The sequence below is a fragment of the Salvelinus alpinus genome, chromosome 3 (assembly GCF_045679555.1).
Source record: "Salvelinus alpinus chromosome 3, SLU_Salpinus.1, whole genome shotgun sequence".
NCBI classification, from domain to species: domain Eukaryota; kingdom Metazoa; phylum Chordata; class Actinopteri; order Salmoniformes; family Salmonidae; genus Salvelinus; species Salvelinus alpinus.
The window spans coordinates 101614627-101639706 of record NC_092088.1 but is presented as its reverse complement, the minus strand read 5'-3'; the positions used below and the strand labels follow the sequence as shown (position 1 = coordinate 101639706).

General features: G+C 43.4%; 1 protein-coding gene across 7 annotated transcripts in view; it reads right to left on the bottom strand.

Annotated features, from left to right (window-relative positions):
- Positions 1-2965: 2965 nt before the first annotated feature.
- Positions 2966-25080, bottom strand: part of LOC139571620 (uncharacterized) — a 62967-nt gene continuing 40852 nt past the window's right edge. For 2 of the 7 annotated variants that reach the window (XM_071394664.1, XM_071394666.1), the window contains exons 9-11: positions 16361-16424; positions 13695-13794; positions 3714-3938 (exon numbers count right to left, since the gene is read on the bottom strand). In XM_071394664.1, coding sequence (XP_071250765.1) covers positions 3900-3938; positions 13695-13794; positions 16361-16424 — 203 coding nt within the window. In that variant the 3' untranslated portion in view covers positions 3714-3899. Of the gene's footprint in view, positions 3117-3713; positions 3939-13694; positions 13795-16360; positions 16425-25080 lie in introns of those variants that run through there. The other 5 variants (XM_071394667.1, XM_071394670.1, XR_011674329.1 and 2 more) reach the window with 5 other exon arrangements.

Below are 25080 nucleotides of genomic sequence, written 5' to 3'. Positions count from 1 at the left end.
ATCTACCACCCTAGACCCCATGTACCACCCTAGACCACAGAACCCACCCTAGACCACATTGGCCGACATTGTAAATAAGAATTTGTTCTTACTAACTTAACCTGCTAAATCAAGTTGAATAATATAAACAAGCAGGATAACATAGATAACATAGAAGAGCAGCATTTAGTGGAGCCAAAGATACAGTGTTTTAATGGAAGGCTTCAATACAGTACAAAGCCCACTATGCATAGATAACATAGAACAGCAAATCAAATCAAATCAAATCAAATTTATTAGTCACATACACATGGTTAGCAGATGTTAATGCGAGTGTAGCGAAATGCTTGTGCTTCTAGTTCCGACAATGCAGTAATAACAACAAGTAATCTAACCTAACAATTCCGCAACTACTACCTTATACACGCAAGTGTAAAGGGATAAAGAATATGTACATAAAGATATATGAATGAGTGATGGTACAGACGGCATAGGCAAGGTGCAGTAGATGGTATAGAGTACGGTATATACATATGAGATGAGTACTGTAGGGTATGTAAACATAAAGTGGCATAGTTTAAAGTGGCTAGTGGTCCATGTATTACATAAGATGGCAAGATGCAGTAGATGATATAGAGTACAGTATATACATATACATAAGAGATGTGTAATGTAGGGTATGTAAACATTATATTAGGTGGCATTGTTTAAAGTGGCTGGTGGTACATTTTTACATAATTTCCATCAATTCCCATTTTTAAGGTGGCTGGAGCTGAGTCAGTTTGTTGGCAGCGGCCGCTAAATGTTAGTGGTGGCTGTTTAACAGTCTGATGGCCTTGAGATAGAAGCTGTTTTTCAGTCTCTCGGTCCCTGCTTGGATGCACCTGTACTGACCTCGCCTTCTGGATGATAGCGGGGTGAACAGGTAGTGGCTTGGGTGGTTGTTGTCCTTGATGATCTTTATGGCCTTCCTGGGTGGTGTAGGTGTCCTGGAGGGCAGGTAGTTTGCCCCGGGTGATGCGTTCTGCCGACCTCACTACCCTCTGGAGAGCCTTACGGTTGTGTGCGGAGCAGTTGCCGTACCAGGCGGTGATACAGCCCGACAGGATGCTCTCGATTGTGCATCTGTAGAAGTTTGTGAGTGCTTTTGGTGACAAGCCGAATTTCTTCAGCCTCCTGAGGTTGAAGAGGCGCTGCTGCGCCTTCTTCACAACGCTGTCTGTGTGGGTGGACCAATTCAGTTTGTCCGTGATGTGTACACCGAGGAACTTAAAACTTTCCACCTTCTCCACTACTGACCCGTCGATGTGGATAGGGGGGAGCTCCCTCTGCTGTTTCCTGAAGTCCACAATCATCTCCTTTGTTTTGTTGACGTTGAGTGTGAGGTTATTTTCCTGACACCACACTCCGAGGGCCCTCACCTCCTCCCTGTAGGCCGTCTCGTCGTTGTTGGTAATCAAGCCTACCACTGTAGTGTCGTCCGCAAACTTGATGATTGAGTTGGAGGCGTGCATGGCCACGCAGTCGTGGGTGAACAGGGAGTACAGGAGAGGGCTCAGAACGCACCCTTGTGGGGCCCCAGTGTTGAGGATCAGCGGGGTGGAGATGTTGTTACCTACCCTCACCACCTGGGGGCGGCCCGTCAGGAAGTCCAGGACCCAGTTGCACAGGGCGGGGTCGAGGCCCAGGGTCTCGAGCTTGATGACGAGTTTGGAGGGTACTATGGTGTTAAATGCTGAGCTGTAGTCGATGAACAGCATTCTCACATAGGTATTCCTCTTGTCCAGATGGGTTAGGGCAGTGTGCAGTGTGGTTGCGATTGCGTCGTCTGTGGACCTATTGGGTCGGTAAGCAAATTGGAGTGGGTCTAGGGTGTCCGGTAGGGTGGAGGTGATATGGTCCTTGACTAGTCTCTCAAAGCACTTCATGATGACGGAAGTGAGTGCTACGGGGCGGTAGTCGTTTAGCTCAGTTACCTTAGCTTTCTTGGGAACAGGAACAATGGTGGCCCTCTTGAAGCATGTGGGAACAGCAGACTGGGCTAAGGATTGATTGAATATGTCCGTAAACACACCAGCCAGCTGGTCTGCGCATGCTCTGAGGACGCGGCTGGGAATGCCGTCTGGGCCTGCAGCCTTGCGAGGGTTAACACGTTTAAATGTTTTACTCACCTCGGCTGCAGTGAAGGAGAGCCCGCAGGTTTTGGTAGTGGGCCGTGTCAGTGGCACTGTAGTATCCTCAAAGCGGGCAAAAAAGGTATTTAGCCTGTCTGGGAGCAAGACATCCTGATCCGCGACGGGGCTGCTTTTCTTTTTGTAATCCGTGATAGACTGTAGACCCTGCCACATACCCCTTGTGTCTGAGCTGTTGAATTGCGATTCAATTTTGTCTCTGTACTGGGACTTAGCCTGTTTGATAGCCTTGCGGAGAGAATAGCTACACTGTGTGTATTCGGTCATGTTTCCGGTCACCTTGCCCTGGTTAAAAGCAGTGGTTCGCGCTTTCAGTTTCACGCGAATGCTGCCGTTAATCCACGGTTTCTGGTTTGGGAATGTTTTAATCGTTGCTCTGGGTACGACATCGTCAATGCACTTCCTAATGAACTCGCTCACCGAATCTGCATATTCATCATTGTTGTTGTTGGACGCCGTGCGGAACATATTCCAATCCGCGTGATCAAAGCAGTCTTGAAGCGTGGATTCAGATTGGTCGGACCAGCGTTGAACAGACCTGAGCGCGGGAGCTTGTAGTTTTAATTTCTGTTTGTAGGCTGGAATCAACAAAATGGAGTCGTGGTCAGCTTTTCCGAAAGGAGGGCGGGGGAGGGCCTTATATGCGTCGCGGAAGTTAGTATAACAATGGTCCAGAGTTCTGCCAGCCCTGGTCGGACAATCGATGTGCTGATAGAATTTAGGGAGTTTTGTTTTTAGATTAGCCTTGTTAAAAGGCAGCGTTCATTACCATGTAATGAATTACCATGTATTACCATGTAATCTCACAACTAAAACCGGTTTTCTACACCTTTTTTTCCCCAGACCCTCAGAAAGCTTCTGGTGAAGCAGACTGACATTCAGTAGAGCTTTCAGTAGTTCGATACGATTGGCTTAGAGCAGCCAAACAGGAAGACCAGTGTGCTCCTGTAAATCAAACAGGTTTTGATCATAACAACAGTAATATGATAATAAAAATATATTAAACGTTAGAAGAACACTATAACATTATTATAATTATACATTACATAATTATACATTACATATTTATACATTATTATAATTATACATTACATAATTATACATTACATAATTATACATTACATAATTATCATTATAACATCGTTTGGTTTCATTTCTAATGACACCCATTTTTACTACAATTTTTTAAAATTTGTTTATAATTTTATAAAAATGATGCTGCTTAATTATAATGTGTATTAATACCGTCGTTATGATCATCGCCAGTCCGTCTTGATGGTTGTTGGGTCTCTCAAAGCATTATAATGTGTATTAATACTGTCATTATGATCATCGCCAGTCCGTCTTGATGGTTGTTGGGTCTCTCAAAGCATTATAATGTGTATTAATACTGTCATTATGATCATCGCCAGTCCGTCTTGATGGTTGTTGGGTCTCTCATAGCATTATAATGTGTATTAATACTGTCGTTATGATAATCGCCAGTCCGTCTTGATGGTTGTTGGGTCTCTCAAAGCATTATAATGTGTAATAATACTGTCGTTATGATCATCGCCAGTCCGTCTTGATGGTTGTTGGGTCTCTCAAAGCATTATAATGTGTATTAATACTGTCGTTATGATAATCGCCAGTCCGTCTTGATGGTTGTTGGGTCTCTCAAAGTAAGGTAGAATGCTGGAAGGAGGGGGGGGGATCACGTACGTTCGGACCATTCATCCTTGGCTTCACTCAGCGACTACCCCTTTGAAGGATCTGTTCTAACAGTTTCTGTAAAGAGGAAAGAGAGAGCGCACATCACACATTGAGCATCTATTACTGTGGGCTATGCTATATATCACGGTCATATTCCCCTGTGAAACCCCATAGACTCCCTCCAGAACCCTCCAGAACTCAACAAAGACTAAAAACTAAAGTCAAGAGAACTCAACTCCCCACTATTTCTCTGCTTCAGATGGGAATCAATAGCCTTGTACCCATCCAGACATCCAGACAGCCATGTCCACAGTCAACGGCCTGTTTTTTTGGTACCACATTCAGGTTGTCTAGTCCAGTATCTATTGAAGCGACTGAGGCTATGGCCTGGTTCCCTGTGCTTTCTCAGGACGCAGCAGAGTAGCATGGTTGGAGACTGAGTCTGTCTGTCTGTCTGTCTGTCTGTCTGTCTGTCTGTCTGTCTGTCGGCTCTGTCGGCTCTGTCGGCTCTGTCGGCTCTGTCGGCTCTGTCGGCTCTGTCTGTCCTGTCTGTCCTGTCTGTCCTGTCTGTCCCGTCTGTCCGTCTGTCTGTGGGCTCTGTCTGTGGGCTCTGTCTGTGGGCTCTGTCTGTGGGCTCTGTCTGTGGGCTCTGTCTGCCTGTCTGTCTGTCTGTGGGCTCTGTCTGTCTGCCAGCCATCAGCTGTACGATGGCTTTGCGGTGTGATTGCTACTGTGTATCTCTCTCTCTTTCTCTCTCTCTCTCTTTGAAGGCCTTTTTGTTTTCCTGTGGACACTGGGCTCATACACCGAGAGAGAACAATGAGTCTGTTCATTGACAGCCATAACCAGACAGAGAGGGAGAGAGGAGAGGACAGGAGGACCCAGTGGCACCCAGAGACATTGCATTTTCTAAAGGGAAATATCATGAATAACCATATGCATAGCCTAATGAACAGAAACAACAGCAACAGAACATAGAGATGGAGTATTTAACGCTTCAGTGGATCTTTGCGAGAGGATCCACAACAAGCTAAAAGTTACCCCTCTCACTCTCACCAGTAGACAACAGTAAAAACAATACAACAATGTGTTTAAGATTTTCAGCTTCAGACTCATTGGATTTGTGACTTTGATGTCAAGCATTGATGTGTGTGTTCAAATTTTTTTTTATCACAACACATGTCATTTGATTTCCTAGTCTTGTGAAAAAAAGGAGTGGTTGAAATGTAAATATATGTGAACATGGCCCTCTAGTGGTCACAGCAGGCAGCACGTGATGTTGTGCTCAACTGGGGACGAGCAGTGTTTTCAGTTGGAAAACATGGAAGGACACGAGACAGGAGGGACGAGCAGTGTTTTTATTTGGAAAACATGGAAGGACACGAGACAGGAGGGACATGCAGTGTTTTCAGTTGGAAAACATGGAAGGACACGAGACAGGAGGGACAAGCAGTGTTTTCAGTTGGAAAACAGAAGGACACGAGACAGGAGGGACATGCAGTGTTTTCAGTTGGAAAACAGAAGGACACGAGACAGGAGGGACGAGCAGTGTTTTTATTTGGAAAACATGGAAGGACACGAGACAGGAGGGACGAGCAGTGTTTTTATTTGGAAAACATGGAAGGACACGAGACAGGAGGGACATGCAGTGTTTTCAGTTGGAAAACAGAAGGACACGAGACAGGAGGGACAAGCAGTGTTTTCAGTTGGAAAACATGGAAGGACACGAGACAGGAGGGACATGCAGTGTTTTCAGTTGGAAAACATGGAAGGACACGAGACAGGAGGGACAAGCAGTGTTTTCAGTTGGAAAACAGAAGGACACGAGACAGGAGGGACATGCAGTGTTTTCAGTTGGAAAACAGAAGGACACGAGACAGGAGGGACAAGCAGTGTTTTCAGTTGGAAAACAGAAGGACACGAGACCGAGGGACAAGCAGTGTTTTCAGTGGAAAACAGAAGGACACGAGACAGAGGAACAAGCAGTGTTTTTAGTTGGAAAACAGAAGGACACGAGACCGAGGGACAAGCAGTGTTTTCAGTTGGAAAACAGAAGGACACGAGACCGAGGGACAAGCAGTGTTTTCAGTTGGAAAACAGAAGGACACGAGACCGAGGGACAAGCAGTGTTTTCAGTTGGAAAACAGAAGGACACGAGACCGAGGGACAAGCAGTGTTTTCAGTTGGAAAACAGAAGGACACGAGACCGAGGAACAAGCAGTGTTTTCAGTTGGAAAACAGAAGGACACGAGACCGAGGGACAAGCAGTGTTTTCAGTTGGAAAACAGAAGGACACGAGACCGAGGAACAAGCAGTGTTTTCAGTTGGTTAACAGAAGGACACGAGACCGAGGAACAAGCAGTGTTTTCAGTTGGAAAACAGAAGGACACGAGACCGAGGAACAAGCAGTGTTTTCAGTTGGAAAACAGAAGGACACGAGACCGAGGAACAAGCAGTGTTTTCAGTTGGTTAACAGAAGGACACGAGACCGAGGGACAAGCAGTGTTTTCAGTTGGTTAACAGAAGGACACGAGACCGAGGGACAAGCAGTGTTTTCAGTTGGAAAACAGAAGGACACGAGACCGAGGAACAAGCAGTGTTTTCAGTTGGTTAACAGAAGGACACGAGACCGAGGAACAAGCAGTGTTTTCAGTTGGAAAACAGAAGGACACGAGACCGAGGAACAAGCAGTGTTTTCAGTTGGTTAACAGAAGGACACGAGACCGAGGAACAAGCAGTGTTTTTAGTTGGAAAACAGAAGGACACGAGACCGAGGGACAAGCAGTGTTTTCAGTTGGAAAACAGAAGGACACGAGACCGAGGAACAAGCAGTGTTTTTAGTTGGAAAACAGAAGGACACGAGACCGAGGGACAAGCAGTGTTTTCAGTTGGTTAACAGAAGGACACGAGACCGAGGAACAAGCAGTGTTTTCAGTTGGTTAACAGAAGGACACGAGACCGAGGAACAAGCAGTGTTTTCAGTTGGTTAACAGAAGGACACGAGACAGGAGGAACAAGCAGTGTTTTCAGTTGGAAAACAGAAGGACACGAGACCGAGGAACAAGCAGTGTTTTCAGTTGGTTAACAGAAGGACACGAGACCGAGGAACAAGCAGTGTTTTCAGTTGGTTAACAGAAGGACACGAGACAGGAGGAACAAGCAGTGTTTTCAGTTGGAAAACAGAAGGACACGAGACCGAGGGACAAGCAGTGTTTTTAGTTGGAAAACAGAAGGACACGAGACAGAGGAACAAGCAGTGTTTTCAGTTGGAAAACAGAAGGACACGAGACCGAGGGACAGGCAGTGTTTTCAGTTGGTTAACAGAAGGACACGAGACCGAGGAACAAGCAGTGTTTTTAGTTGGAAAACAGAAGGACACGAGACAGGAGGGACAAGCAGTGTTTTTAGTTGGAAAACAGAAGGACACGAGACCGAGGGACAAGCAGTGTTTTCAGTTGGAAAACAGAAGGACACGAGACCGAGGGACAAGCAGTGTTTTTAGTTGGAAAACAGAAGGACACGAGACAGGAGGGACAAGCAGTGTTTTTAGTTGGAAAACAGAAGGACACGAGACCGAGGAACAAGCAGTGTTTTCAGTTGGAAAACAGAAGGACACGAGACCGAGGAACAAGCAGTGTTTTCAGTTGGAAAACAGAAGGACACGAGACCGAGGAACAAGCAGTGTTTTCAGTTGGTTAACAGAAGGACACGAGACCGAGGGACAAGCAGTGTTTTCAGTTGGTTAACAGAAGGACACGAGACCGAGGGACAAGCAGTGTTTTCAGTTGGAAAACAGAAGGACACGAGACCGAGGAACAAGCAGTGTTTTCAGTTGGTTAACAGAAGGACACGAGACCGAGGAACAAGCAGTGTTTTCAGTTGGAAAACAGAAGGACACAAGACCGAGGAACAAGCAGTGTTTTCAGTTGGTTAACAGAAGGACACGAGACCGAGGAACAAGCAGTGTTTTTAGTTGGAAAACAGAAGGACACGAGACCGAGGGACAAGCAGTGTTTTCAGTTGGAAAACAGAAGGACACGAGACCGAGGGACAAGCAGTGTTTTCAGTTGGTTAACAGAAGGACACGAGACCGAGGAACAAGCAGTGTTTTCAGTTGGTTAACAGAAGGACACGAGACCGAGGAACAAGCAGTGTTTTCAGTTGGTTAACAGAAGGACACGAGACAGGAGGAACAAGCAGTGTTTTCAGTTGGAAAACAGAAGGACACGAGACCGAGGAACAAGCAGTGTTTTCAGTTGGTTAACAGAAGGACACGAGACCGAGGAACAAGCAGTGTTTTCAGTTGGTTAACAGAAGGACACGAGACAGGAGGAACAAGCAGTGTTTTCAGTTGGAAAACAGAAGGACACGAGACCGAGGGACAAGCAGTGTTTTTAGTTGGAAAACAGAAGGACACGAGACAGAGGAACAAGCAGTGTTTTCAGTTGGAAAACAGAAGGACACGAGACCGAGGGACAGGCAGTGTTTTCAGTTGGTTAACAGAAGGACACGAGACCGAGGAACAAGCAGTGTTTTTAGTTGGAAAACAGAAGGACACGAGACAGGAGGGACAAGCAGTGTTTTTAGTTGGAAAACAGAAGGACACGAGACCGAGGGACAAGCAGTGTTTTCAGTTGGAAAACAGAAGGACACGAGACCGAGGGACAAGCAGTGTTTTTAGTTGGAAAACAGAAGGACACGAGACAGGAGGGACAAGCAGTGTTTTTAGTTGGAAAACAGAAGGACACGAGACCGAGGAACAAGCAGTGTTTTCAGTTGGAAAACAGAAGGACACGAGACCGAGGAACAAGCAGTGTTTTCAGTTGGAAAACAGAAGGACACGAGACCGAGGGACAAGCAGTGTTTTCAGTTGGAAAACAGAAGGACACGAGACCGAGGAACAAGCAGTGTTTTCAGTTGGTTAACAGAAGGACACGAGACCGAGGAACAAGCAGTGTTTTCAGTTGGTTAACAGAAGGACACGAGACCGAGGGACAAGCAGTGTTTTCAGTTGGTTAACAGAAGGACACGAGACCGAGGGACAAGCAGTGTTTTCAGTTGGAAAACAGAAGGACACGAGACCGAGGAACAAGCAGTGTTTTCAGTTGGTTAACAGAAGGACACGAGACCGAGGAACAAGCAGTGTTTTCAGTTGGAAAACAGAAGGACACGAGACCGAGGAACAAGCAGTGTTTTCAGTTGGTTAACAGAAGGACACGAGACCGAGGAACAAGCAGTGTTTTTAGTTGGAAAACAGAAGGACACGAGACCGAGGGACAAGCAGTGTTTTCAGTTGGAAAACAGAAGGACACGAGACCGAGGAACAAGCAGTGTTTTCAGTTGGTTAACAGAAGGACACGAGACCGAGGAACAAGCAGTGTTTTTAGTTGGAAAACAGAAGGACACGAGACCGAGGGACAAGCAGTGTTTTCAGTTGGAAAACAGAAGGACACGAGACCGAGGAACAAGCAGTGTTTTTAGTTGGAAAACAGAAGGACACGAGACCGAGGGACAAGCAGTGTTTTCAGTTGGTTAACAGAAGGACACGAGACCGAGGAACAAGCAGTGTTTTCAGTTGGTTAACAGAAGGACACGAGACCGAGGAACAAGCAGTGTTTTCAGTTGGTTAACAGAAGGACACGAGACAGGAGGAACAAGCAGTGTTTTCAGTTGGAAAACAGAAGGACACGAGACCGAGGAACAAGCAGTGTTTTCAGTTGGTTAACAGAAGGACACGAGACCGAGGAACAAGCAGTGTTTTCAGTTGGTTAACAGAAGGACACGAGACAGGAGGAACAAGCAGTGTTTTCAGTTGGAAAACAGAAGGACACGAGACCGAGGGACAAGCAGTGTTTTTAGTTGGAAAACAGAAGGACACGAGACAGAGGAACAAGCAGTGTTTTCAGTTGGAAAACAGAAGGACACGAGACCGAGGGACAGGCAGTGTTTTCAGTTGGTTAACAGAAGGACACGAGACCGAGGAACAAGCAGTGTTTTTAGTTGGAAAACAGAAGGACACGAGACAGGAGGGACAAGCAGTGTTTTTAGTTGGAAAACAGAAGGACACGAGACCGAGGGACAAGCAGTGTTTTCAGTTGGAAAACAGAAGGACACGAGACCGAGGGACAAGCAGTGTTTTTAGTTGGAAAACAGAAGGACACGAGACCGAGGGACAAGCAGTGTTTTCAGTTGGAAAACAGAAGGACACGAGACCGAGGAACAAGCAGTGTTTTCAGTTGGTTAACAGAAGGACACGAGACCGAGGGACAAGCAGTGTTTTCAGTTGGAAAACAGAAGGACACGAGACCGAGGAACAAGCAGTGTTTTCAGTTGGTTAACAGAAGGACACGAGACCGAGGGACAAGCAGTGTTTTCAGTTGGTTAACAGAAGGACACGAGACCGAGGGACAAGCAGTGTTTTCAGTTGGAAAACAGAAGGACACGAGACCGAGGGACAAGCGGTGTTTTCAGTTGGTTAACAGAAGGACACGAGACCGAGGGACAAGCAGTGTTTTCAGTTGGAAAACAGAAGGACACGAGACCGAGGGACAAGCAGTGTTTTCAGTTGGTTAACAGAAGGACACGAGACCGAGGAACAAGCAGTGTTTTCAGTTGGTTAACAGAAGGACACGAGACCGAGGAACAAGCAGTGTTTTCAGTTGGTTAACAGAAGGACACGAGACCGAGGAACAAGCAGTGTTTTCAGTTGGAAAACAGAAGGACACGAGACCAAGGAACAAGCAGTGTTTTCAGTTGGAAAACAGAAGGACACGAGACCGAGGGACAAGCAGTGTTTTCAGTTGGAAAACAGAAGGACACGAGACCGAGGGACAAGCAGTGTTTTCAGTTGGAAAACAGAAGGACACGAGACCGAGGAACAAGCAGTGTTTTCAGTTGGAAAACAGAAGGACACGAGACCGAGGGACAAGCAGTGTTTTCAGTTGGAAAACAGAAGGACACGAGACCGAGGGACAAGCAGTGTTTTCAGTTGGAAAACAGAAGGACACGAGACCGAGGGACAAGCAGTGTTTTCAGTTGGAAAACAGAAGGACACGAGACCGAGGGACAAGCAGTGTTTTCAGTTGGTTAACAGAAGGACACGAGACCGAGGGACAAGCAGTGTTTTCAGTTGGTTAACAGAAGGACACGAGACCGAGGAACAAGCAGTGTTTTCAGTTGGAAAACAGAAGGACACGAGACCGAGGGACAAGCAGTGTTTTCAGTTGGAAAACAGAAGGACACGAGACCGAGGAACAAGCAGTGTTTTCAGTTGGAAAACAGAAGGACACGAGACCGAGGGACAAGCAGTGTTTTCAGTTGGAAAACAGAAGGACACGAGACCGAGGGACAAGCAGTGTTTTCAGTTGGAAAACAGAAGGACACGAGACCGAGGGACAAGCAGTGTTTTCAGTTGGAAAACAGAAGGACACGAGACCGAGGAACAGGCAGTGTTTTCAGTTGGTTAACAGAAGGACACGAGACCGAGGGACAGGCAGTGTTTTCAGTTGGAAAACAGAAGGACACGAGACCGAGGAACAAGCGATGGTGGTCATTTTGTTCAGTTTAAATATCTGCATCTCTAGTCCTACAATAACCAATTACATGAATATGTCCATTGACAAAAGGAAATACATCATCTGTTTACTAGTCAGGGAAGAATCGATGTAAACCTGAGCATTAATCACCTCTGATGAAAGGGTTCCAGGTATAGGCTTCCCAGGCCTAATCCTAACCAGTTATAGGCTTCCCAGGCCTAATCGTAACCAGTCATAGGCTTCCCAGGCCTAATCATACCTATTACTTTTACAACAACAAATCTTAAAAATAAAAATACGGATCAAATGTTAGCCTCCTCTTTCCCATGCTTACAGTTCTGGTTTTAATCACAGTGAGCTTGAACCCAAAACGAAAATACAGAAATGTCAATCAACCTAAGCATCGCTCCCGGCAACGCGAGGCCATTACCTTCTGACAGTAATTTAGCTGTAGAGGACATATCTATATTACAGCTTCAGGCCTTTACTGTAAAACATTAATGGAAATGCTGTGGCCTTTTACAAGGTAATGGAGCGTGTAGGACAGAGGTGTAGCTGTGTGTTAAACTAGTTCATTGTTTTTATGGCTCATAGACTCATTAATGGGCTGTTAGTTCAGTTCATTGTTTTTATGGCTCATAGACTCATTAATGGGCTGTTAGTTCAGTTCATTGTTTTTATGGCTCATAGACTCATTAATGGGCTGTTAGTTCAGTTCATTGTTTTTATGGCTCATAGACTCATTAATGGGCTGTTAGTTCAGTTCATTGTTTTTATGGCTCATAGACTCATTAATGGGCTGTTAGTTCAGTTCATTGTTTTTATGGCTCATAGACTCATTAATGGGCTGTTAGTTCAGTTCATTGTTTTTATGGCTCATAGACTCATTAATGGGCTGTTAATGCAGGTCAGTTCATTGTTTTTATAGCTCATAGACTCATTAATGGGCTGTTAATGCAGGTCAGTTCATTGTTTTTATGGCTCATAGACTCATTAATGGGCTGTTAACGCAGGTCAGTTCATTGTTTTTATAGCTCATAGACTCATTAATGGGCTGTTAATGCAGTTCAGTTCATTGTTTTTATGGCTCATAGACTCATTAATGGGCTGTTAGTTCAGTTCATTGTTTTTATGGCTCATAGACTCATTAATGGGCTGTTAATGCAGGTCAGTTCATTGTTTTTATGGCTCATAGACTCATTAATGGGCTGTTAGTTCAGTTCATTGTTTGTATGGCTCATAGACTCATTAATGGGCTGTTAAAGCAGTTCAGTGACAACATACGTATTATTTAGTATTCCGATTTCTGTGGCAGTTCTGTTTAACAAATCACTAGTATATCACTATAATCCCCACTGTATCACTATAATCCCTACTATTTCACTATAATCCCTACTGTATCACTATAATCCATGCTGTATCACTACAATCTCTACTGTATCACTATAATCCATGCTGTATCACTATAATCCCTACTGTATCACTATAATCCCTACTGTAATCACTATAATCCCTACTATATCACTATAATCCCTACTGTATCACTATAATCCCTACTGTATCACTATAATCCCTACTATATCACTATAATCCCTACTATATCACTATAATCCCTACTGTAATCACTATAATCCCTACTGTAAATCACTATAACCCCTACTGTAATCACTGTAATCCCTACTTTATCACTATAATCTCTACTGTATCACTATAATCCTTACTGTATCACTATAATCTCTACTGTATCACTATAATCCATGCTGTATCACTATAATCCCTACTGTATCACTATAATCCCTACTGTATCACTATAATCCCTACTATATCACTATAATCCCTACTATATCACTATAATCCCTACTATATCACTATAATCCCTACTGTATCACTATAATCCCTACTATATCACTATAATCCCTACTGTATCACTATAATCCTTACTATATCTCTATAATCCCTACTATATCTCTATAATCCCTACTATATCACTATAATCCCTACTGTTTCACTATAATCCCTACTATATCACCATAATCCCTACTATATCCTTATAATCTGTACTATATCCCTATAATCTGTACTATATCACTATAATCCCTTCTGTAATCACTATAATCCCTACTGTATCACTATAATCCCTACTGTAATCACTATAATCCTACTATATCACTATAATCCCTACTGTATAAGTAATACTATACATTCACCAGCATAACCAACAATAGTAAACAGTTACTGCAGCGTCCAATCAATTAACAGAGAGAGAGAGATATTCCGTATTTCCAGACATTCTGACCTTTTTGAAGAGATCTGCTCTCAGCCTGTTAGTCAGGAAGTCCTCCCTCCTCTTCTCTTCCTCCTGTTTCCTCCTCACCTCTGGCAGATTGTTATAGTTCCTGTCAATAATCAGTCATTATAATCCCACATACAGTATGGCAGAATATTCTGGATTAATACCCAGGGTCCTTTATAAGGGGACCATCATTTCAGCAGGTTTGGGATCAATTACATTTCAATTCAATCAATTCAGAAAGTAAACAGGCTTGAATTTAAGTTTCCTTTTTTAAATTGACTGAACTGAAAAATTATTTTGCCCAAAATCTGCATCCCACACAGTGCCTGTATCTGACTGAATCAAGACGTATTCCATTAACCTAGACCAGTCCTATAGAGACCTGGTCACCTACGAAGAAGACCCCATTAACCTAGACCAGCCCTACAGAGACCTGGTCACCTACGAAGAAGACTCCATTAATCTAGAACAGCCCTGTAGAGACCTGGTCACCAACGAAGAAGAATCCATTAATCTAGACCAGCCCTGTAGAGACCTGATCACCTATGAAGAAGACTCCATTAACCTAGACCAGCCCTATAGAGACCTGATCACCTATGAAGAAGACTCCATTAATCTAGACCAGCCCTATAGAGACCTGATCACCTACGAAGAAGACTCCATTAATCTAGACCAGCCCTATAGAGACCTGATCACAGATGAAGAAGACTCCATTAATCTAGACCAGTCCTATAGAGACCTGGTCACCGATGAAGAAGACTCCATTTACCTAGACCAGCCCTATAGAGACCTGGTCACCTACAAAGAAGACTCCATTAATCTAGACCAGCCCTGTAGAGACCTGGTCACCGATGAAGAAGACTCCATTAACCTAAACCAGCCCTATAGAGACCTGATCACCTACGAAGAAGACTCCATTAACCTAGACCAGCCCTGTAGAGACCTGATCACCTACGAAGAAGACTCCATTAACCTAGACCAGCCCTGTAGAGACCTGATCACCTACGAAGAAGACTCCATTAATCTAGACCAGCCCTGTAAAGACCTGATCACCTACGAAGAAGACTCCATTAATCTAGACCAGCCCTGTAGAGACCTGTTCACCGATGAAGAAGACTCCATTAACCTAAACCAGCCCTGTAGAGACCTGGTCACCTACTAAGAAGTCTCCATTAATCTAGACCAGCCCTGTAGAGACCTGGTCACCGATGAAGAAGACTCCATTAACCTAAAACAGCCCTGTAGAGACCTGGTCACCGATGAAGAAGACTCCATTAACCTAAACCAGCCCTGTAGAGACCTGATCACCTACGAAGAAGACTCCATTAACCTAGACCAGCCCTGTAGAGACCTGATCACCTACGAAGAAGACTCCATTAACCTAGACCAGCCCTGTAGAGACCTGATCACTTACGAAGAAGACTCCATTAATCTAGACCAGCCCTGTAGAGACCTGGTCACCGATGAAGAAGACTCCATTAACCTAAACCAGCCCTGTAGAGACCTGATCACCTACGAAGAAGACTCCATTAACCTAAACCAGCCCTGTAGAGACCTGATCACCTACGAAGAAGACTCCATTAATCTAGACCAGCCCTGTAGAGACCTGGTCACCGATGAAGAAGACTCCATTAACCTAAACCAGCCCTGTAGAGACCTGATCACCTACGAAGAAGACTCCATTAACCTAGACCAGCCCTGTAGAGACCTGATCACCTACGAAGAAGACTCCATTAACCTAGACCAGCCCTGTAGAGACCTGATCACCTACGAAGAAGACTCCATTAATCTAGACCAGCCCTGTAGAGACCTGGTCACCGATGAAGAAGACTCCATTAACCTAAAACAGCCCTGTAGAGACCTGGTCACCGATGAAGAAGACTCCATTAACCTAAACCAGCCCTGTAGAGACCTGGTCACCTACGAAGAAGACGCCATTAACCTAGATCAGTCCTATAGAGACCTGGTCACCTACGAAGAAGACTCCATTAATCTAGACCAGCCCTGTAGAGATCTGATCACCTACGAAGAAGACTCCATTAACCTAGACCAGCCCTGTAGAGACCTGATCACCTACGAAAAAGACTCCATTAACCTAGACCAGCCCTGTAGAGACCTGGTCATCGATGAAGAAGACTCCATTAACCTAGACCAGCCCTGTAGAGACCTGATCACCTACGCCCAGTACACCCACCGGATCACTGAATTGAGACGTGATATCTCTCGATTCAACAACAAATCAATCAGTCTAATACAATGTGGGGATGGAACCAAGGAGAGAGAAGGTAAACCGGCATAGCAAATACACTTTTAGCTGGAAGCCAGAAGAGGAAATAAAAGCCATTTTAAACAGAGATGTTTGTTATATAGGCTTCCACCTCTGTGGTCAGGACTAGGAGAGAGAGATGATAGTTATACAGGCTTCCACCTCAGTGGTCAGGACTAGGAGAGAGTGAGAGTGAGAGTGAGAGTGAGAGTGAGAGTGAGAGTGAGAGAGAGAGAGAGAGAGAGAGAGAGAGAGAGAGAGAGAGAGAGAGAGAGAGAGAGAGAGAGAGAGAGAGAGAGAGAGAGAGAGAGAGAGAGAGAGAGAGAGAGAGAGAGAGAGAGAGAGAGAGTGAGTGAGTGAGTGAGAGAGAGAGAGAGAGAGAGAGAGAGATGGAGGAACTCACTGCCTGGTTCTGAGCTGCATCTCCTTCCCTGTAATGGCTCTATCTCTGGGTCTGAAAAGGTGATCTGGAAACACACACACAATACTGATTATTAACAACAGTTTGTGAGAGATTTTTAATATTAAGGAAGTCTCGAGTTTTTGCTCACCTGAGTTAGAATATCTCATGATAAGCTGCAGACAATAATATTTACCAAGAGAGTTTTCCAATCTTTTTCTTCACCACCAAAATAATCGGTATAGGGATAAATCAAGAAGAAAATGCACATCCAGAGGTGGGGAAACTGAAATCTGTTTTACCTCATCTTTACCACCTGTGTAACCAGAGTAGACAATACTCTACACAGAGACACATATAAAACTCTATATCGCCTCTACTCTACACAGAGACACATATAAAACTCTATATCGCCTCTACTCTACACAGAGACACATATAAAACTCTAGATCACCTCCACTCTACACAGAGACACATATAAAACTCTAGATTACCTCTACTCTACACAGAGACACATATAAAACTCTATATCGCCTCTACTCTACACAGAGACACATATAAAACTCTAGATCACCTCCACTCTACACAGAGACACATATAAAACTCTAGATTACCTCTACTCTACACAGAGACACATATAAACCTCTAGATCACCTCTACTCTACACAGAGACACATATAAACCTCTAGATCACCTCTACTCTACACAGAGACACATATAAACCTCTAGATCACCTCTACTCTACACAGAGACACATATAAACCTCTAGATCACCTCTACTCTACACAGAGACACATATAAAACTCTAGATGACCTCTACTCTACACAGAGACACATATAAAACTCTAGATCACCTCTACTCTACACAGAGACACATATAAAACTCTAGATCACCTCTACTCTACACAGAGACACATATAAAACTCTAGATCACCTCTACTCTACACAGAGACACATATACAACTCTATATCACCTCTACTCTACACAGAGACACATATAAACCTCTAGATCACCTCTACTCTACACAGAGACACATATAAACCTCTAGATCTCCTCTACTCTACACAGAGACACATATACAACTCTAGATGACCTCTACTCTACACAGAGACACATATAAAACTCTAGATCACCTCTACTCTACACAGAGACACATATAAACCTCTAGATGACCTCTACTCTACACAGAGACACATATAAACCTCTAGATCACCTCTACTCTACACAGATACACATATAAAGCTCTAGATCACCTCTACTCTACACAGAGACACATATAAACCTCTAGATCACCTCTACTCTACACAGATACACATATAAAACTCTAGATCACCTCTACTCTACACAGATACACATATAAACCTCTAGATGACCTCTACTCTACACAGAGACACATATAAACCTCTAGATCTCCTCTACTCTACACAGAGACACATATCAAACTCTAGATGACCTCTACTCTACACAGAGACACATATAAAACTCTATATCACCTCTACTCTACACAGAGACACATATAAAACTCTATATCACCTCTACTCTACACAGAGACACATATAAACCTCTAGATTACCTCTACTCTACACAGAGACACATATAAAACTCTAGATGACCTCTACTCTACACAGAGACACATATAAACCTCTAGATTACCTCTACTCTGCACACAGAGACACATATAAAACTCTCCCTCCTTTAGGCAAATCAGACCACAACTCAATCCTCCTGATTCCTGCTTATAAGCAAAAACTCAAACAGGAAGTACCAGTGACACACTCAATATGGAAGTGGTTAGATGAAGCGTGATGCTAAGCTACAGGACTGTTTCGCTAACACAGACTGGAATATGTTCTCAGATTCAGTAGTATCAGTAGTATCTAACAACATATCCCAACCGAAAGCCATGGATTACAGGCAACATCTGCACTGAGCTAAAGAGCTGCCGCTTTCAAGGAGCTGCCACTAAGAAATCCCGCTACGACCTCCAACGAGCCATTTCAAACAGGCAAATTATCAATACAGGACCAAGATGGAATCCTACTACGCCAGCTCTGGCACTAGTCAGATGTGGCAGGGCTTGCAAAATATCACGGATTACAAAGGGAAACCTAGCCACAAGCTGCCCAGTGAGACGAGCTAAATGCCTTCTATGCTCGCTTCTAGGCGAGAAACACTGAACCATGCACCAGCAGTTCCGGACGACTGTGTGATCACGCTCTTCTTAGCCGATGGGAGTAAGACCTTTAAACAGGTTAACATTCACAAGACCACAGGTTCTTTAACTGACATGTTCAGCCTCTCCCAGACTCCGTCTGTAATAGCTACATGTTTAAAGCAGACCACCATTCTCCATGTGCCCAAGACCACAGGTTCTTTAACTGACATGTTCAGCCTCTCCCAGACTCCGTCTGTAATAGTTACATGTTTAAAGCAGACCACCATTCTCCATGTGCCCAAGAACACCAAGGTAACCTGTGCAACTGGATCCTGGACTTCCTGACGGGCCGCTCCGAGGCAGTGAGGGTAGGCAACACATCCACCATGCTGACCCTCAACACGGGGGCCCCTCAGGGGTGCGTGCTTAGTCCCATCCTGTACTCCAACAACTGTGTGGCCACGCATGACTCACACACCATTATGCTGAAGACACGACAGAGATAGGCCTGATCACCGACCCATACGTTTAATAAATTGCGACAATAAAATTTAAAAAACTCATATTTTCAGAATACTAAAACAATTGAAGAACAATAACTCATGATCTGCAGCAATCCTTTAAGTGGATCACAAAAAAAAAATGTTTATACTTAGGATGCTTAAGTGATAAAAAACGAATTGTAACATACGCAGGGACTCTGGAAGCACGTGCACAAGCTGAGTTTAATAATAAACATGAATAAAATACACAACAGGAGCAGCGTAATGAACGTAACCCAAAACCCAATACTGTCTGATGACTGAGGCTACAGAGGGCTATATGAAGGGAGAGTAATCAGGGTGGTGATGAGGTCCAGGTGTGCTTAACGATGGGGAGCAGGTGTGCTTAACGATGGGGAGCAGGTGTGCTTAACGATGGGGAGCAGGTGTGCTTAACGATGGGGAGCAGGTGTGCTTAACGATGCTGAGCAGGTGTGCTTAACGATGGGGAGCAGGTGTGCTTAACGATGGGGAGAAGGTGTGCTTAACGATGGGGAGCAGGTGTGCTTAACGATGGGGAGCAGGTGTGCTTAACGATGGGGAGCAGGTGTGCTTAACGATGGGGAGCAGGTGTGCTTAACGATGGGGAGCAGGTGTGCTTAACGATGGGGAGCAGGTGTACTTAACGATGGGGAGCAGGTGTGCTTAACGATGGGTAGCAGGTGTACTTAACGATGGGGAGCAGGTGTGTGCAATGTGGGTTGCCAGGACCGGTGGTTAGTAGACTGGCGACAACGAACGCCGGAGGCAGGGAGCAGGAGTAGGCGTGACTCAAATACACAAAGATAACTTTACTCCATTACTCAACAATATGAAAGCAGATTTAATTAAATGGAATAATCTTCCCATAAATCTTACAGGTCTACTAGACCTCTTTAGAACGGCATGGCTGCCAAAGATTTGATATTTATTGTTGGTAATACCAATTACCCCACAGAAGACATTCACAGTATACTCGGCCATAACAGACTTTATATGGGCAGATAAAACTCATAGAATAAAATGGAAAGGTTTATATACCCCTAAGTCTGAGGGTGGATTTAACCTTCCAGACTTAGAATTGTATCAACTTACTACCCAAGACTTTTAATTGCAACATATAAAAAGCATTAACTAAAGAGGAACAATGGGAACATATTGAATATGAACATGTTCATCCCCAGAGTCTTTCCACGTGCCTGTTTTCAAAGGACGGAGCTAACGTCAACAACTTCATAGTTAAGAACACTAGAACAATATAGAACACTAGAACAATATAGAACACTAGAACAATATAGAACACTAGAACAATATAGAACACTAGAACAATATAGAACACTAGAACAATATAGAACCCTAGAACAATATAGAACACTAGAACAATATGGAACACTAGAACAATATAGAACACTAGAACAATATAGAACACTAGAACAATATGGAACACTAGAACAATATAGAACACTAGAACAATATAGAACACTAGAACAATATAGAACACTAGAACAATATAGAACACTAGAACAATATAGAACACTAGAACAATATAGAACACTAGAACAATATGGAACACTAGAACAATATAGAACACTAGAACAATATAGAACACTAGAACAATATAGAACACTAGAACAATATAGAACACTAGAACAATATAGAACCCTAGAACAATATAGAACACTAGAACAATATAGAACACTAGAACAATATAGAACAGTAGAACATAATATAACACTGGAACACTAGAACAATATAGAACACTAGAACAATATAGAACACTAGAACAATATGGAACAGTAGAACATTATAGAACACTAGAACAATATAAAACACTAGAACACTAGAACAATATAGAACACTAAAACACTATAGAAACCAAGAACAATATAGAACACTAGAAGAATATAGAACAGTAGAACAATATAGAACACTAGAACAATATAGAACACTAGAACAATATAGAACAACATAGACCACTAGAACAATATAGAACACTAGAACAATATGGAACACTAGAACAATATGGAACACTAGAACAATATAGAACCCGGGAACAATATAGAACACTAGAACAATATAGAACGCTAGAACAATATAGAACACTATAACAATATGGAACACTATAACACTATAGAACACTATAACAATATAGAACACTATAACACTATAGAACAGTAGAACATAATAGAACACTAGAACACTAGAACAATATAGAACACTATAACAATATAGAACACTAGAACAATATGGAACAGTAGAACAATATAGAACACTAGAACCATATAGAACACTAGAACATTATAGAACACTAGAACAGTATGGAACACTAGAACAATATGGAACACTAGAACAATATAGAACCCGAGAACAATATAGAACACTAGAACAATATAGAACACTAGAACAATATAGAACACTAAAACACTATAGAAACCAAGAACAATATAGAACACTAGAAGAATATGGAACACTAGAACAATATAAAACACTAGAACAATATAGAACACCAGAACAATATAGAACAACATAGAACACTAGAACAATATAGAACACTAGAACAATATGGAACACTAGAACAATATGGAACACTAGAACAATATAAAACCCGAGAACAATATAGAACACTAGAACAATATAGAACGCTAGAACAATATAGAACAGCAGAACAATATAAAACACTAGAACAATATAGAACACTAGAACAATATAGAACAACATAGAACACTAGAACAATAAAGAACACTAGAACAATATGGAATACTAGAACAATATGGAACACTAGAACAATATGGAACCCGAGAACAATATAGAACACTAGAACAATATAGAACGCTAGAACAATATAGAACACTATAACAATATGGAACAATATAACACTAAAGAACACTATAACAATATAGAACACTATAACAATATAGAACAGTAGAACATAATAGAACACTAGAACACTAGAACAATATAGAACACTAGAACAATATGGAACAGTAGAACAATATAGAACACTAGAACCATATAGAACACTAGAACAATATAGAACACTAGAACAGTATGGAACACTAGAACAATATGGAACACTAGAACAATATAGAACCCGAAAACAATATAGAACACTAGAACAATATAGAACAGTAGAGCAAAATAGAACACGAGAACAATATAGAACACTAGAACAATATAGAACACTAGAACAATATGGAACACTAGAACAATATAGAACACTAGAACAATATAGAACCCGAGAACAATATAGAACACTAGAACAATATAGAACAGTAGAGCAATATAGAACACGAGAACAATATAGAACACTAGAACAATATAGAACACTAAGATGACTACTACCTGCCAGAGAAGATGACTACTGACTACCAGAGAAGATGACTACTGACTACCAGAGAAGATGACTACTACCTGCCAGAGAAGATGACTTCTACCGACCAGAGAAGATGACTACTGCCTGCCAGAGAAGATGACTACTGACTACCAGAGAAGATGACTACTACCTGCCAGAGAAGATTACTACTGCCTGCCAGAGAAGATGACTACTACCTGCCAGAGAAGATGACTACTACCTGCCAGAGAAGATGACTACTGACTACCAGAGAAGATGACTACTACCTGCCAGAGAAGATGACTACTACCTGCCAGAGAAGATGACTACTGACTACCAGAGAAGATGACTACTGACAACCAGAGAAGATGACTACTGACTGCCAGAGAAGATGACTACTGACTGCCAGAGAAGATGACTACTACCTGCCAGAGAAGATGACTAATACCTGCCAGAGAAGATGACTACTACCTGCCAGAGAAGATGACTACTACCTGCCAGAGAAGATGACTACTACCTGCCAGAGAAGATGACTACTGACTACCAGAGAAGATGACTACTACCTGCCAGAGAAGATGCCTACTACCTGCCAGAGAAGATGACTTCTACCTGCCAGAGAAGATGACTACTGACTGCCAGAGAAGATGACTACTGCTTGCCAGAGAAGATGACTACAGACTGCCAGAGAAGATGACTACTACCTGCCAGAGAAGATGACTACTGACTACCAGAGAAGATGACTACTGACTACCAGAGAAGATGACTACTACCTGCCAGAGAAGATGACTACTACCTGCCAGAGAAGATGACTACTGACTACCAGAGAAGATGACTACTACCTGCCAGAGAAGATGCCTACTACCTGCCAGAGAAGATGACTACTGACTGCCAGAGAAGATGACTACTGACTACCAGAGAAGATGACTACTGACTACCAGAGAAGATGACTACTACCTGCCAGAGAAGATGACTACTACCTGCCAGAGAAGATGACTTCTACCTGCCAGATAAGATGACTACTGACTGCCAGAGAAGATGACTACTGCCTGCCAGAGAAGATGACTACTGCCTGCCAGAGAAAATGACTACTACCTGCCAGAGAAGATGACTACTGACTGCCAGAGAAGATGACTACTACCTGCCAGAGAAGATGACTACTACCTGCCAGAGAAGATGACTACTACCTGCCAGAGAAGATGACTACTACATGCCAGAGAAGATTACTTCTACCTGCCAGAGAAGATGACTACTGACTGCCAGAGAAGATGACTACTGCCTGCCAGAGAAGATGACTACAGACTGCCAGAGAAGATGACTACAGACTGCCAGAGAAGATGACTACTGACTACCAGAGAAGATGACTACTGCCTGCCAGAGAAGATGACTACTACCTGCCAGAGAAGATGACTACTACCTGCCAGAGAAGATGACTACTGACTACCAGAGAAGATGACTACTGACTACCAGAGAAGATGACTACTGACTACCAGAGAAGATGACTACTGACTACCAGAGAAGATGACTACTACCTGCCAGAGAAGATGAGTACTACCTGCCAGAGAAGATGACTACTACATGCCAGAGAAGATTACTTCTACCTGCCAGAGAAGATGACTACTGACTGCCAGAGAAGATGACTACTGCCTGCCAGAGAAGATGACTACAGACTGCCAGAGAAGATGACTACTGACTACCAGAGAAGATGACTACTGACTGCCAGAGAAGATGACTACTACCTGCCAGAGAAGATGACTACTACCTGCCAGAGAAGATGACTACTACCTGCCAGAGAAGATGACTACTGACTACCAGAGAAGATGACTGACTACCAGAGAAGATGACTACTGACTACCAGAGAAGATGACTACTGACTGCCAGAGAAGATGACTACTGACTGCCAGAGAAGATGACTACTACCTGCCAGAGAAGATGACTACTACCTGCCAGAGAAGATGACTACTGACTACCAGAGAAGATGACTACTGACTACCAGAGAAGATGACTACTGACTGCCAGAGAAGATGACTACTGACTGCCAGAGAAGATGACTACTACCTGCCAGAGAAGATGACTAATACCTGCCAGAGAAGATGACTACTACCTGCCAGAGAAGATGACTACTACCTGCCAGAGAAGATGACTACTACCTGCCAGAGAAGATGACTACTGACTACCAGAGAAGATGACTACTACCTGCCAGAGAAGATGCCTACTACCTGCCAGAGAAGATGACTTCTACCTGCCAGAGAAGATGACTACTGACTGCCAGAGAAGATGACTACTGCTTGCCAGAGAAGATGACTACAGACTGCCAGAGAAGATGACTACTACCTGCCAGAGAAGATGACTACTGACTACCAGAGAAGATGACTACTGACTACCAGAGAAGATGACTACTACCTGCCAGAGAAGATGACTACTACCTGCCAGAGAAGATGACTACTGACTACCAGAGAAGATGACTACTACCTGCCAGAGAAGATGCCTACTACCTGCCAGAGAAGATGACTTCTACCTGCCAGAGAAGATGACTACTGACTGCCAGAGAAGATGACTACTGACTACCAGAGAAGATGACTACTGACTACCAGAGAAGATGACTACTACCTGCCAGAGAAGATGACTACTACCTGCCAGAGAAGATGACTTCTACCTGCCAGATAAGATGACTACTGACTGCCAGAGAAGATGACTACTGCCTGCCAGAGAAAATGA